The 17,151-nt window shown below is 42.1% G+C and overlaps 1 protein-coding gene across 1 annotated transcript; it reads left to right on the top strand.

Annotated features, from left to right (window-relative positions):
- Nucleotides 1-1,149: 1,149 nt before the first annotated feature.
- Nucleotides 1,150-15,230, top strand: chrna1 (cholinergic receptor, nicotinic, alpha 1 (muscle); the record flags this gene model as incomplete). Its single annotated transcript, XM_080739719.1, has 9 exons — nucleotides 1,150-1,290; nucleotides 3,574-3,618; nucleotides 4,594-4,703; nucleotides 5,912-6,107; nucleotides 8,827-9,064; nucleotides 9,650-9,873; nucleotides 10,719-10,833; nucleotides 12,502-12,626; nucleotides 15,102-15,230. Coding segments are annotated over 9 exons (1,323 nt in total), but the record flags the coding sequence as incomplete, so codon positions are not given.
- Nucleotides 15,231-17,151: the final 1,921 nt, after the last annotated feature.

The raw sequence follows: 17,151 nt of genomic DNA, 5'->3' as shown, positions 1-17,151 counted from the left end.
TACCCTTAGATTACTGAGTGACATGCCCATTGTATCATGAAAACGTATGCCATGATTTTGTGAATGTATTCTTGCTGCACCAATTATACGTGTGTCCCTCAGGCATGTGCACACATAGACATCAAAGGGGGCTTGAGCCCCTGCCCTTTTATCCTGTCTGTAAAAAGTGCCCTCTCCAGACCATGAATGCTGTTTTTACTATTATATGGTGAAAGAAATGCAAATGCCTTCTTTCCATGCCATACCTGAAGGCAGCATTCAAGAGCATTGCCTTGTCCAACTTGAATGCAGCATCTTATGTTGAAAGAATTGCCCTCTCTGTGTAGAAATCCATGCTGTACACCACATCTCCAGTATTCAACTTGATTATGCTTAGTTCAATATGGTATCAAGCACCAAAAATAGCCGACCTCTAAACGTGTCGCAGCTATATTTTCACCAAAAGACCCCTTTAACCCATTTAGGCCTAGAATTATTGACTGCTTTAACCAGTGAAAAATAGCAGATATACAAGCTCACAGCGCGGCACCGAGTGCCGCGCTGCGAGCTTGTAGATCTGCTATTTTTGAAAAAGTCGTGAAAATGTGTGCAAATCTTTGAATATATGTATTTTCAAAGCGAACGTTTGTAACTCAAATTTTGCTTCTGGGTGGTCCCTGGAACTAGATATTTTGAAATGGGGGTCCGTGGCCAAATAAATATCATTTTGGGGGTCCTTCACATGAAAAGGTTTGAGAACCACTGACATAGTAGTCTCTCAAGAACAGACTAACTGAGCTCCAGTTGAGTGAAAAGGACCTTTTCTTTGACGATGGCTGGCCAGATTGTTGACATACTGTACAAACATCGGTTTTTAAAAAAATCTTAGAAGGATTCAAAAGACACTTATGTAATCAGGTCAAAAATCTAATTAAAAAATAGCAGATCTACAAGCTCGCAGCGCGGCACTCGGTGCCGCGCTGTGAGCTTGTATATCTGCTATTTTTCAATAGTTAAAGCATAAAATATTGCTTCATAATGTGTTCAGGCCTAAATGGGTTAAAAATGTCAGCCCCTGCCTCTCTAACATTCTCTGCACGTCCCTGGTGTCCCTGTATGTTTCTCCCTTATATGGGCATAAAGGAATGGTTCTAATGTGTGTGTGTTCTAACAGGTCTGTGTTCAGAAGATGAGAGTCGCTTGGTGAAGACTCTGTTCACGGGCTACAACAAGGTGGTCCGACCCGTGGAGCACTTCAAAGACCCCGTCGTCGTCACAGTGGGACTGCAGCTCATACAGCTCATCAGCGTGGTAAGACTGTGTGTGTGTGTGTGTGTGTGTGTGTGTGTGTGTGTGTGTGTGTGTGTGTGTGTGTGTGTGCAGGCCCGGATTTATATGACATGAGGCTGGGCAAGGGGAAATAAAGAGGCCCCCATGCGCGCGCAAAAATGTCACCACCGTGACCTCACCTCCGGACCGGCCCGTGCATAATCTGACTGTGTATCCTCATTGGCTCATTGGAAGTGTCTAAAGCGGATACAGAAGTGGGGTTTGTGTGCATGTGTGTAGCCTATGTGTGTGGAAAGTACCGGATACATAGAGTGGGCGGGCTTTAGACTGCACTAAGCTTTCAGAGCAGCTACATGCAGTGCGGCCAGCAGAGCAGAAGCTCTCAATGTTATTACCATAATAAAACAAAATGTACTGTAACTAAACACAAATATCACTTTATTTGGATTGCAATACTTTAAAATTTCATCATTAAATTAACTAATTCAGGGTCTTTTCAAATGGCTTCAAAGTTCCACACCGCCTCCCTCTCCAGACTTCCATGTAATTCATAGTGCAGTACGGATCATGCACGCCCATGCCTAGATCATGCACCACGTGTGTGCACACTGTTAACAGCTTTCAAACAAAGAAATGTAAACAAACATGGCTGCCATTTTTGAAAGATGGGGTTGGTATGGGGGTTAAACATGGAATTTCGTGATTGCGATCATGCCTACTACATTTTTTGGGGTCCAAATTCTTTTTTTGATTTTTTTTGGAGGCCCCCCTTCCCCTGAGGCCCCTGGGCACGTGCCCACCCTTGCCCAATGGTAAGTCCGGCCCTGTGTGTGTGTGTGTGTGTGTGTGTGTGTGTGTGTGTGTGTGTGTGTGTGTGTGTGTGTTAGACCAGTGGTTCTCAACCTTTTCAGAACGCGACTCCCAAAACAATCATATTTGAACTGGGGACCCCCCAGTTCAAGTTGAGTTGAGGCATTACATTTTGTATAACACGGTTCTATTGTGAAAATAGCAGATCTACATGCTCACAATAGGGCATTCACCAAATATTCGAATATTCGAATATCAAAGTCACTATTCGACGTTGTTCACCGAAGTCGAATATTTGCTTATTTTTATTTTTTTATTGTTTTCTCTTTAAAAAATGAAAACAATGTTGCACACTGAGTAAATCATCTGGGGACCCCCCCCAAAATAATTTGGGGACCCCCCTGGGGGTCCCGAACCACAGGTTGAGAACCACTGTGTTAGGGCATTGACCAAAAGTCGAAAGTTGAAAAAAGTAAAAAATAAAATGTCAGCTGTGCGTGCGCTCTCCACTCTGTCACACTGACAGGCTGGACAGATCAGTGCAGCGACTGCAGTCAGAAGTGGTAACAGTAGCCACCAACTTTACCCTGTTGGATCCAAACATTAGATAGGAATGAAGATTATTATCATTCAATGCTGGTTGCAGTGGAATTTATAATATTAACGTCACAACAAAAGCCATATTAAAGGGGAAGACCACCCATTTTCAACATATTAATATACCTTAGAGGAGTTGAGTAGAAATTAAAAAAAAAGGTTCCCCCTCTTCTGGGTTGCCTAGAACTGGAGGATTGTTTTGGTGGTTTGTATTGTAAAGTACAACGGGGTGATGTCATCACGTTGTGAGCCTGATAGTTGTTAACCCAAATTATACCAATTAACTGGGATGTGTTTGAATGTTGTTTGAATGTAAGTTATTGACATGAAAACTGGACTGAAATGTTACGGCAAAGTGTTGAAAATAAATCTGTTCAGGAGGCACCGTTTGAAACTCTCACTGCCTTTCTTATTTGTGATGTTATATATTGAAAAGGGGGGTTATCATAGCATCATATACTACTAGTGATGGTATTAATAGCAGTTTTATAAGGGAAATGTTGTTGTCGGGTAAAGGGGTTACTTGGATAAAAAAATCTGGGAAAGGGGGTACTCAAGCCAAAAAAGATTGAGAAACACTGTGCTAGGGCATTAACGACTGTGATTTTTGCAAGTCGACTCGACTCAGTAAACTTTTCAATACCTCTAACATGTCAAATTAAACATTGTCCAAATTGTCAAATATATAGAGGCAGAAATTGTGAAAATAGTCGATCTACATGCTCACAACACCTTTTTCTTTTTCTTACCATTTTATACGTTTGAAAAAGTGTGACACAATGAGTACTTTCTGCTTTTGGGTACTTTAAGTACATTTTGATACCAATGCTTTTGTACGTTTTACTCATTAGTATTTCTAAATTGCAGTATTGATACTTTTACATTTTTCATCTCCAGGACGAGGTGAACCAGATCGTCACCAGCAACGTCCGTCTCAAGCAGGTGAGATTATATCACTGAAAATGACATTACAATAAGATATCGTCGTGGTCGGGTGGAAACCTTGTAACTCCAAAACCGTTCGTTTTGTATTTATTTATTATAAAAATGATTTAAACTAGTGAAAACAGCAGATCTACAAGCACACAACTGTGTGCTTGCAGATCTGCTGTTTTCACTACTTTTGTGCGACGGCCTTGTATGATGAAGCAGGGCTTTACTTTGCGAAAGAACGTAACAAATGTGAAACTTACGAGGTTTACACCCGACAACGACGATATGACAGATTTATTGTAGCATTTGATTGATCGATTGATTGATTGATTGATTGATTGATTGATTGATTGATTGATTGATTGATTGATTGATTGGTTGATTTAAAAGCTGTGAGCCATTAGAGACGCTATTTTTGGAATGATTTCTTAACAAAGACTGAAATTAAAGGAGGATTCCGTGTTTTCTTACCGTAATCTATCCCAGAACAAGTGGTACAATTTAAAAAATATATATTATTATTTTCTATTATGCCAAGTCCACCGTAGCTCTGATCGCGAGCGGTGGGGTTTATCAGTAAATCACTTATTTAACACTGTGGATAGTATTTAGTCAATATGAACAACAGATATTGAAACATAAAAATACAAATCTGAGCGATACCACTCGTTGTGCAATATTATAACATTGGATTACGGTAAGAAAATGGGTAGTCTGGGATTACTTCACTTTTCGGGGCGTCATAGCTCAGGGGTAGAGAAACCATTATTAGAGCAGAGTTAATGTCGAAGAGTCCTTTAGCAAGACTCTGAACTCCTAGTTGCTCCCAGTGAGCAGGTTGGTGCCTTGCATGGTTTCCTCCACATGGTTTCCAAAAGCGCTACATAAATGTACCATTTACCATGATTCTTTTGGGGTGGCGGCCTGAAAAGGTTGAGAACCAGTGCCGTACTGAGCTGCAACGTGTGTGATTTGACTCTATAGAAATGGCTGGACGTCAACCTGAAGTGGAATCCTGACGATTACGGTGGAATCAAGAAGATCAGAGTTCCTTCAACGGACATCTGGAGACCTGACCTGGTCCTCTATAATAAGTAAACACACACTCATTCCTTTCAATTCAACATGACTTATTGTCTCTGTGCAGGGGTGTCACACCAAATTCTGGGCCCTGGGTACAAGGATTCACTCATTTTTTGTGCTTTAACTATTGGAAAAATAGCAGATATACAAGCTCACAGCGCGGCACCAAGTGCCGCACTCAGAGCTTGTAGATCTGCTATTTTGTTTTTTTAAATCGTGAACATTTGTGCGGACATTTGTTTCTATGTCAGTGGTGCTCAGATGTTTTCATGTGAAGGACCCCCAAAATAATATGTATTTGGCCACGGACCCCCATCTCAAAATATTTAGTTCCAGGGACCACCCAGAAGCAACATTTTAGTTAACAATGTTCGCTTAAAAAGTACATATATTCAAAGATGTGCACACATTTTCACCACTTTTCAAAAAATAGCAGATCTATCTACAAGCTTGCAGTGCCACACTGCGAGCTTGTAGATAGATCTGCTATTTTTCAATAGCCAAAGTATAAAATAATGAAGGCCCCTCCACTTATGGGCCCTAGTAACTCAGTCTCACTTTCCGCTCCTTGTGACACCCCTGGGTATTAGGGTATTAACGAAAAAGTCGAAAAGTCGACTGAGTCGACTTCATTACACAAGTCGACTCCCACCAGAGAAAGTCGAAAGTCAAAGTTAAAAAAAAAAAATCCTTTGTATTGTATCTATCATTATTTTTGCTCCATGTGTGTGTCTGTACAGCATTCAAACAGTAGGATTGCTTATTGTCAAGGACGGAATGATCCAATGTTACAGTGCTACATTACATTTGGTATAACATGGTTCTATTGTGAAAATAGCAGATCTACATGCTAACAACGCCTCGCGGTGCGAGGCGTTGTGAGCATGTAGATCAGCTATTTTCACAATTTCTGCCTCTATAAATTTGACAATTTGGACAATGTTTAACTTGTCATTTTAGAGGTATTAAAAAGTCCTTAAATTGGCACTTTAGAAATGTGCAGATACCCTCTATACACTTAAACTTTATGTTGGTTGGTTTACAGTTGAGTGAGAAAACAATGTCTCACATTAAGTTAATCATCTGGGGACCCCCCAAAATAATTGGGGGGTCGTGTATGATGTGATGACGTCATCAAACAATAAAGTCGACTTCAACTCAACTTTTTACTGAGTCGAGTCGACTGATAATTTTTTCTCTCCTCTATCTTCCTCCTCAGTGCGGACGGAGACTTTGCCATCATCCATGAGACCAAGGTCCTCCTGGAGCACACAGGGATGATCACCTGGACTCCTCCGGCCATCTTCAAGAGCTACTGTGAGATCATCGTGCTCCACTTCCCCTTTGACCTCCAGAACTGCAGCATGAAGCTGGGAACCTGGACCTACGACGGTCTGCTGGTGGTTATCAACCCGGTGAGTGAAGTGACCACTCATTGCTTATACCATACACTGGGCAACTGGCGGCCCCCACCTTCACCTTCTTTTCAATTAACCCATTGAGACCGGGTACGCATTATTGCGTATTATTATGTAATGCTTTAACTACAGAAAAATAGCAAATAATTATACAAGCTCACAGCGCGGCACCAAGTGCCGTGCTGCGAGCTTGTAGATCGGCTATTTTTGAAAAGTCATGAAAAATTGAATTCTTACACAATTTTGACCCGATTCTTTTGACGTTTTTTTGAAAAGCCTATGTTTCTATGTCCGTTTTTCTCAATTTTTTTCATGTGAAGGACCCCCAAAATGATTTGTATTTGGCCACGGACCCCCATCTCAAAATATTTCGTTCCAGGGACCCCCCAGAAGCAGAATTTGAGTTACAAATGTTCGTTTAATACATTGATTTTGATACAATGAACTCGGCACTGGCGCTTTGGTCAGCCTTCATAACCCGCCAAATTCGTCACGTGGCAGTGGGTGAGTTAATACATTGCAATGCATCATTTGGGTGACCATAGCTGAGTGGTTAGGGAGCCTGCCTGGTTGTCCCTGGTTCGATTCCCGGTCAGGCAGCAATGTGTCAATGTGTCCCTGAGCAAGACCTTAACCCAAAATTGCTCCCCGAGCGCCTATGTATGGCTGCTCACTGCTCCTTAGTTGTTATAGGATGGGTAAAATGCAGAGATAAATCTCACGTATGTGCAAATGTACGCGACAAAAAACGTCCCGAAGGCGCGGGACCATATTCTATTCTATTCTATCTATATTCTATTCTATTCTATTTCATTTCAGACATTTAACCACTTAAACCCTCAATATGTGACTCGACCTTTGCCTCGCTACTTGGTCAGCTCTTTTTTCCTCCCTACACCAAACCTCTTTGTCGGAAATAGCCGATCTTCAAGCTCACAATGCGTCCCAGCGACATGCGTTGTAAGCTTTTAGATCTGCTATTTTTTGGCGATTTCCCCCCCCAGGATGCTATAGGCAGTAATGGGCAAGCTACTTGGAAAATGTAGTTACCTAAGCTACAAGTTACACTCGATTCAATATAGCTAAAGCTACAGTACAGCGAAGCTATCCCCAAAGAAATGTAGTTACCTAAGTGACAAGCTACATGGCAAAAGTAGCTAGCCAAATCGACACTAATGTTTAGGTATTAAAAAGTCTTAAGTCCTTAAATTGTCACTTCGCTGTCACCTGGGGATCCCCCTTGGGAGGGGGGGGGGGGGTCAAACATCTTGAATGTCCCCTCACAATTGGGGACACTATTGCAATTGACCAAGCGTGATCGGCAAGATATTTGGACAATGTACTAAGCTACATTACTAGTTACTCTGATTAAATATAGCTAAACTACATTAAAATCTATGCCCAGAGAAATGTAGCAAATTTCCGTTACGCTACTTAGAAATGTAGTTCAGCTATGTAGCTTAGCTATTTGTAGCTAGCTACTGCCCACCACTGGCTATAGGGCAATGGGTAATGAGAAAATAAATACTAATAATTTATATACCGGTATATAAAATACAAATAAAAACGTTGCTGACCCGCTTGTTTGCTTCTGGAAAGATCTTGAACAACATACAGGAATTGAAAACACTGGGAAGTGTGTACATCTCGCCTCAATGGAATCTCATTCTATTTCTGTACCGTCTCCGTCTGTCTGTCTATCTGTCTGTCCATCGGTGTCAGCTCAGCAAAAAGCTAAGGTATGGCAACATGACTGGTGGCATGCACTTTGCGCGCATGCATGCCACCAGTCATATTGCCATACCTTAGAACAGTGGTTCTCAGCCTGTGGGTCGGGACCCCCTGGGGGAGTCCCCAAATTATTTTGGGGGGTCCCAAGATGATTACCTTAATGTGCAACATTGTTCTCTCACTCAACAGTAAACAAACCAACATAAAGTTTAAGTGTATAGAGGGTATCTGCACACTTCTAAAGTGACAATTTAAGGACGGTTTAATACCTCCAAATTGTCAAATATTAGAGGCCGAAATTGTGAAAATAGCCGATCTACATGAGCATGTAGATCTGCTATTTTCACAATAGAACCGTGTTATACAAAATGTAATTCCTCAACTCTTAGTGCTCGTCAGGGTGGGGGGTCCCCAGTTGAAATATGATTATTTTGGGGGTCGCGGCCTGACAAGGTTCAGAACCACTGCTTTAGAAATAGGTAATTAGTAGATAGTAAGAAGTAGATCATATTATTTTACAGCAGGCACAAGTAAACAACTGTCTGCCACACTGACAGGCAAACAATTGCCTTAATACATCGCACATGTGCTGACCTGCTGAACTGGGGAATAAACCGGTATTTTGTTCTAATTTGCATTGTAGTTAGTATAAGTGATTTAACAACAGAATAATGAAAGCGGATAGTCATAGAGATATTCGTGAATTTATTTTGAAGAAGTACATTTACCGTATTGGACCGAATATAGGACAACTCTGATTATAAGATGACCCCTATTTTTCAAATATAATTTTGGGAAAAAAATATGTATATCTAACCCTAACCCCGGATGTGTAATGACAATGGAAAATGTCTAGTCCTCGATTATAATACAACCCCATATTTTGAGATATGTTTTCTAGAATAAAATGTCGTCCTATGTTCGGGCCAAAACGGTATTTTGCCATATACCCGATTGACACCTCTGTGTCCGTCTGTCCCTCCAGGACAGTGACCGTCCGGACCTGTCTAACTTCATGGAGTCGGGGGAGTGGACGCTGAAGGACTACCGTGGCTGGAAGCACTGGGTTTACTACACCTGCTGCCCCGACACCCCCTACCTGGACATCACCTACCACTTCCTCATGCTGCGCCTGCCGCTCTACTTCATCGTCAACGTCATCATCCCCTGCATGCTGTTCAGCTTCCTGACCGGACTGGTCTTCTACCTGCCCACTGACTCTGGTGAGCAGGGGCGTCACAAGCAGTGACGTTTTTGACAGCAAATTTTGATTTAGTTTTAGTGAGTCTTTTGAATAAAAGGTCATTTAGTTGTAGTCATAATTTAGTCACCTGAAACGTTTTCGTTTTAGTCTAGTTTTAGTTCACTGAATATCATAAGACTTTAGGCGACTAAATTTACCGTTTATTTAGTCAACTAAAATGTATTTTGGCAGGCCTTGATGGCATCGTAATGACTGATTTTACACATGGTTGTGTGCTGAAAATAGCCGATCTACAAGCTCACAACACGGCACGCAACACCTGTGAGCATCCAAACATAAAATGATCTCTTCTAGTCCCTCCCTAACGTTTTAGTCTAGTTTTTATTTTGTTGACGAAATTGTCAATATATTTAGTCTTTGTTTTAGTCATCACAGCTTAGTTTTATTTAGCTTTTATTTAGTTATCGTCAGTGAAAAAAACACGGTCGACAAACATTTCTCGTCATAGTATTAGTCGAGGAAATCAACGCTGCTGTGTCTTTGAGACCCAGTGAGATTGATACTAATCTCTCTCTCTCTCTCTCTCTCCCTCCCTCCCCTCCAGGTGAGAAGATGACTCTGTCCATCAGCGTCCTGCTGTCTCTCACAGTGTTCCTGCTGGTGATCGTGGAGCTCATCCCGTCCACCTCGTCGGCCGTGCCGCTCATCGGGAAGTACATGCTGTTCACCATGGTGTTCGTCATCGCCTCCATCATCATCACCGTCATCGTCATCAACACGCACCACCGCTCGCCCAGCACGCACACCATGCCCGCGTGGGTCCGACAGGTACGCGCACACGCACACACACACACACACACGCACACACACACACACCAACCCAGTCTCCAGACAAAAACGTCAGTACACACACACACACACACACACACACACACACACACACACACACACACACACACACACACACGCATCAATCCACTATGCCCACCCATCTTAAAGGAGTAGTTCACCCCCAAAATGACCTTTTTTTCCTATTGATAGTGGGAGAAATATGTAACAAAAATAGGCTAATGTGTTCACTTCCGGCAGAAAGCGTGAAAATTTTCACCGAAAAACATTCCTTGGGCTAAAAATGGACCCTACAAAACTGTGAAAAGTGATGACTCATCACTAAACCATACTAAACCATTGGGGTCCATTTTTAGCCCAAGGAATGTTTTTCGTACAAAAAAAAAATGCTTGCAATGATTCAGAACCTTGAAAAACCCCTAGTTAGACCTCTCAGATTCTACTTAAAGAAGATTTTTTTGGGAGGTCTTTTTTCCCTGTATAGTAAGTGAATTAGAGCCATTTTTAATTCTCATGTTACGACCAGATCCCATGGGAAAAGTGCTTGGATCCAGCAATTTTTGAATTCAGTGCACACAAATACCTCTAGGTGCAAATGTTCACGCTTTCTGCCGGAAGTGAACACCTTTTTCACATATTTCTCCCACTATACTCAGTCACGCCATGGAGAATTTACTGTAGAATATCAACGTTCTGCTCTCACCCTGTCTGTCTGTCTGTCTGTCTGTCTCTCTCCCTCTCTCTCTCCCCCCCTTCCTTTTCCCTCTCTCTCTCTCTCTCTCTCTCTCTCTCTCTCTCTCTCTCTCTCTCTCTCTCTCTCTCAGGTGTTCATCAACACCATTCCCAACCTGATGTTCTTCAGCACCATGAAGAGACCTGGCCAGGAGATCCAGGAGAAGCTCATGTTCCCCGTGGACCGAGACATCTCGGACATCTCTGGTACGCACGCACGCACGCACGCACGCACGCACGCACGCACGCACGCACGCACAGGGGGCTAGCGCCTGTAACGGATTGCCTCAGCTGATACCGACAATAAGCCTCTCCTCTCCTCCTCTCCGCACTTCAGGGTGACATGCAATTCTTTGGCCATCTGGCCAGTGATGTATATGGGACCAGTTACTCATGGAGACCCCTTCGTGATAGTCAACAATGTTATGTCAAAACATGCCCATATATGTCCTTAATATTGATAACATAATATCCTTAATAATGTCCTTAACCCATTCAGGCCGGGTACACATTTTAGTGTATGGGAGGGGCTTACAGTACATGTACAGTATGTTGCAACATATTTGTTTTTAGGAGGAATATGGGTATGAAATGTATGTTAATTAGTAAATCCAAGCAGGGCCTTGGCGAGTTAGGGCCTGGGTTTGATGCCTGGGGATCTCCATATATGGGCTTAAGGGGGTACCCTAACAGGGCATCATCTGGGAATGCCCATACTGTAACTTATACTTACTTACTCATTACTTACTTACTCACTCACTCACTCGCTCGCTCGCTCGCTCGCTCGCTCACTCACTCACTCACTACAATGATACAATGGTGAAGGATAACACAAAAAATCCCCTAAAAGGCTTGTTTACATTTTGTCCTTTGTATTCAGATCATCAAGAAGGTTGTGTCGGCCAGAAATTGCAGGCACACGCACGTGCGCACGCACACACGCATGCTAGTGCATTCACAAATAGTGATTTTTAGTATTCTAATTATTCGACCTCAAAGTATTTGAATATTCAACAGGACTGTCCAAACTGTCAAATATTAAGTAAGCAAGAGGCGAACATTGTGAACATAGCAGATCTACTGTACATGCTATTTTCACAATAGTTATCTGTGGAACCGAGTCACATTAAATGTAATACCTACAATTCCAAGTGCTTGTCAGGGTGGGGGGTCCCCAGTTCAAATATGTTTATTCTGGGGGTCACGGCCTAAAAAGGTTTGAGAACCCCTGGTATAGAGCATTAACAAATTCATCCACCAGGGGCATTGACAACTCATTTTTATGACTTCTAGCCTAGCTTTATAAACTATATATATTTTTAAAGAGAAAACTATAAAAAATATATATATAATGAGCGAATATTCGACTTTGAATAGTGACTTTGATTTTTGAATATTCGAATAGTCCTATATGGTGAATGCCCTAACGCACACACACACGCACGCACGCACGCACGCACGCACGCACGCACGCACGCACGCACGCACGCACGCACGCACGCACGCACGCACGCACGCACACACACACACACACACACACATACGTGTAGATGTGGTTTAGGAGGACACTTTGTCCGGTGTATGTGTATTAACAGGACATCTAAAAAAAAAAGTGGATTTGGGCTCTCTAGACCAATAGAAACACTTCTGCTATTTCAGAATTTCCATGAATTAGCAGGACACCAGTCCTGTCCTGCTAATCCAAAATGTCCTGTTAATGAGGTGAGTATTCAGGCCAATTGTCCCGTTAAACCACATTTACCAACACACACACACACACACACACACACGCACATACGATACCATGCATACATCACATTCTGTGCACAGCTTCATAATGACCTACTGTACGTCCTTGCTTCCTCACGTCGGTAGGTAAGCCGCGCCCCGCCAGCGTGACCTACCAGTCCGCCATCACCAAGAACCCAGACGTCCGCAACGCCATCGAAGGCGTCAAATACATCGCAGAGACCATGAAGTCTGACGTGGAGTCCAACAATGTAAGACCACAAACCAACGCATTACATGTCACACACAGTGCCACTGTGATTGTGAGCTTATATGTCGGCTATTTTTGGTGCGCGGCATGCTTGCGAATAACTGAAATCAGTCATGGCAACATGAGCACTTTAAACACTAATAGAACACGCACACTGGGGTGTCACAAGGGCGAGGGGGGGGGGGGGGGGGGGGGGGGGAGTGGGAGTGAGTGTTACCAGGGCCCAAGGTGGAGGGGCCTGGAATTATTTTATACTTTAGCTATTGAAAAATAGCAGATATACAAGCTCACAGCGCGGCACTCGGTGCCGCGCTGTGAGCTTGTATATCTGCTATGTTTCAATAGTTAAAGCTATACTGTGTAAGTTGCTCAACTAGTGGTCTGTAGCAGTAGACCACCGCGTCCGCCTCGCCTCGCCGAGACGCATCCATAGAGATCTCTTGTGTCCCTCTACGAGCAGCGGTTGGGGAGTTACCATAGGGAGTTACATGCTAGACTTCTAGACCAGCGTAAACAAAGCTGTGGAAGCAAGCTATTTCCTGAAGAGACGCAAGATGCACTGTAATTGGCCCGTAGTGTATCATGTGTCGGTGTGTATGATCCGCAATGTGATTGGCCAACGTGTACACAACGTATATACGGATGATGCAGGTGACGTCATTTTTCCGCGAAATCCGGACCCCGGCAAGGATCATAGAAAACATATAAAGAGAAGGCTTTAGAAGCTGAAAATAATGGAGTGGGTGTTCTAAAACTTTAGCGATTTAACAGTTAGGACAATTTTAAGATTTGTTTTATAAAAAAAGTTACATGGTATAACTTTAAATCACAAAATGTGAGTGAATCCTTGTACCCAGGGCCCAGAATTTGGTGTGACACCCGTGCACGCACATTACTTGGTTGAGGGGCTGGTTTGGGTTGTAACATGAAGAAAACCAATAGACCTGCACACTCCGGTCTAATTTATTGCCAATGTTTCGAGCCAAGGCTCTTCGTTGGGTCACCCACATAAATAGACACCTACAGGTCATGTTATCAATCATAGTACAGGTATTATGGGAATTAATTGCAAATCAAACTCTTTCAACTTTTTTCGTTTCATAAATATGTTAGTAATATATCAAAAAGTCCTAATAAATCCAAGTGGTGTAACATTTGGGTGAAAAAAACAAAGAACAAACCCTAGTTTGACCCCTCACTTGCTACTTAAATCTTTAGAAAAATATATAAATAATCGGTTAACTTAAACTTGGGCACAATGGTGTTTTAGGTCCTAAAGGAATGATCTAAACTGACTGAAGTTATTTGGGTTAAAGTAGCAAAGTATAATTAATTACTAGGGTGCAATGATACATTTTAACAGCGATCACGATACATGGTTAAAGATACGATACATGGACGATATTGGTTCATTCATGGTGATACGATACGATTCGATTCAATGATTTAAAATCTATATAATAACTATTTAGCAAAGAAATGTAATCTGTGTGAAACGTGTCAAAATCTATTATTATGGAAGTAAACGCTGTGATTATCTAGCAAATACATGGACATTATATTTCAACACATAATTATGAACAAACCCACCTTGACATGAACACAGAGATTACACACATTTTCGATAGACCAAGAGTAGCTATATGGAATGGAAAGGTAATTTTCCCCCTTAAAATTGCTAAATAGAAGGCACAAATACTTAGTTCCCATACAATCAATTATTTGCATAGCAAAACGATTCGATACAGATTACCACATTTTAAAACGATATGATACCAAAGCCAAAACGTTACGATATTTTGCTTTTTCAAACGATAATGTCGATCATTGCAAATTAAAATAGATTTTTCGATTCAGTTACTATATCGTTAGTACTCATTATTAGGGGTGTAACAATATAGTAACTGTATCGAAATATCGTTTTTAACTTAACAAATCGAAGTAGGCCTATATCGAAATGAAAACAGCTAAAATCGAATTGCATTGTTTTATTTTGTATCGTATCGAATCGGCAGTGCAAAGAATCGATTGTATCGATACTACCTACTTGTGCATTGTATTTTGCATTTTTAAGAAGAAAAAATGAAAAGGAGGGGTTTCATTACTTTTCCTTTCCATATAGCTACCTATCGATAAATGTGTGTAATCTCTGGGTTCATGTCAACGTGCATTTTTGTCAATATACAATGTCCATGTATTTCGCAGATAATCACTGTGTTTATTTATTTGTATCCATAATAATACATGTTTCCCTTAAAAACCTGCACTATCCACACCTTTCACACAGATTTAATCTCTTTGCTAAATAGTTACTATATCGATTTGAAATCATTGAATCGAATCGTATCGTATCGCCATGAATGAACCAATATCGTCCATGTATCGTATCGTCAACCATGTATCGTGGTATGTATCGAATTGCTATTAAAATGTATCGCCACACCCCTACTCATTATGCATGGTTTCTTCTCTCCAGGCAGCAGAGGAGTGGAAGTTCGTGGCCATGGTGTTGGACCACATCCTGCTGTGTGTGTTCATGGCTGTGTGCATCATAGGGACGCTGGCCGTGTTCGCCGGGAGACTGCTGGAGCTGAGCAGACTGTAACACACGCTCGCTCACTCGCACACAACACACACACACACACACACACACACACACACACACACACACACACACACACACACACACACACACACACACACACACATTTTAACAACGTATGTATGTCCACACCAAAGGAAATGTATACAAGGACAAATATGTTTTGGTGCAAACAAGGTTACATCCCCAAAGTCAAGCCACATGTTCTCATGATACAACAAGCATGTCACGGCACCCAGTCCACCCATATGGGCACAGGCAGCAGTGTCTCCGCATGGCGGACTGACAATCACAGCAGAGAAAGCACAGCACTCTTGCCAACCACTCCTGCCTCATTTCTGGGCATCCCAAGTTGTGGAACAACCCCGTCAAACAACCAGTCCCCAGGCATATCCCAGGCCGGATCACCACAGGAAACAAAGTTCCCAGTCCACCCCTGCACTGCCGCCCGGTGTCAAAGCACTCCGTATCTGCTCCCACGAGACCGAAAGTCCGTCCATCGTTGTTTCCCGCAGTGACATGCAGAGAATGTTAGAGAGGCAGGGTCTGAAACTGTCTTTTGGTGAAAATATTGGAAATAGCTATTTTCTGCTATTTTCGGTGCTTGATACCATACTGAACTAACCATTGTCAAGTCAACACTGGAGATGTGGCGTGACGGCATGGATTTCTACACAGAGAGGGCAATTCTTTCAACATAAGAAGCTGCGTTCAAGTTCAGGAGAGTTTGGACAAGGCAATTCTCTTGAACGCTGCCTTCAGGTATGGAAAGAGGGGAAATTTGCATTTCTTTCACCATAGTAAAAACTGCATTCATGGTCTGGAGAGGGCACTTTTTACAAACAGGTAAAAGGGCATGGGGCTCAAGCCCCCTTTGATGTCTATGTGTGCACGTGCCTGTTCTGTACACAGCTTCAGAATGACTTATCTCTGTCTGTAAGTTAGCCCTACCAGTCTATCATAATATGGTTGTGACAGTATCAGATCATATTTATGAATTATTACTGAACACCACCCTCTACAGGCTGATTCCACACCCTGCTGCTTTTCAAGAGACTGTCTTCAGTTTTGGGCATTTTTCAAATGTGTTTTAGCCTTACATATTATCTTTTTTTTTATTCAGAAGATTGACTTTCTATAAAAAAAACCTCAACCTTCACTTGGATACAAGGTCTGAAATGAATTGCGGGAACATTTTTTTAATTTCTTTCCAGGTCACCTGCTGCATGTGGGAACCGTGTAGGCCAGGGGTTCCCAAACTTTTTTTGTCTCAGGGCACCCCATAAATATTTGTTTTAATCCGAGGCACCCCTACATTATAATTTTCACTCCCAGCACCTTATATTTAGCCTATAGCATATTGTCGTTGTTGGGTGGAAACCTTGTATGTCCAAAACTGTTCGTTTTGTATTTATCATCTATAAAATGTACTAAACTAGTGAAAACAGCAGATCTACAAGCACACATCGCGAGGCGTTGTGTGCTTGTAGATCGGCTGTTTTCACTAGTTTTGTGCGACAGTCTTTTATGATGAAGCAGGGCTTTGCTTTACCAAAAGACGTACACATTTGAAACTTGGAGATACAAGGTTTCTGCCCGACAGTGACCATATTTTAGTGATTATGTTGCGAGGAAAACATTGAGATAATAGCCATTTTGGTTAGAACTGACTGAAAATAACTTCAAGTTTAAAATGATACTAAATATTTTTTCAAGTGTCCAAATAAATCCCGAATATTATCAAATTATCTCGCGGCACCCCTGGACTGCAGTCGCGGCACCCCAGGGTGCCCCGTCACCCACTTTGAAAACCCCTGGTGTAGGCCTATGTCCAAAACAGTTCCTCTTTTTTATTATTAGACCTAAATGATATGTGTGGCACTTGTATGATGGAGTAGTATAGGACATTAATTTACCCCAAAAA

This window comes from Nannobrachium achirus (genome assembly GCF_963921795.1).
Source record: "Nannobrachium achirus genome assembly, chromosome: 13".
NCBI lineage: Eukaryota > Metazoa > Chordata > Actinopteri > Myctophiformes > Myctophidae > Nannobrachium > Nannobrachium achirus.
The sequence above is the reverse complement of the archived record's forward strand: the minus strand, read 5'-3'. Positions and strand labels throughout refer to the sequence as shown.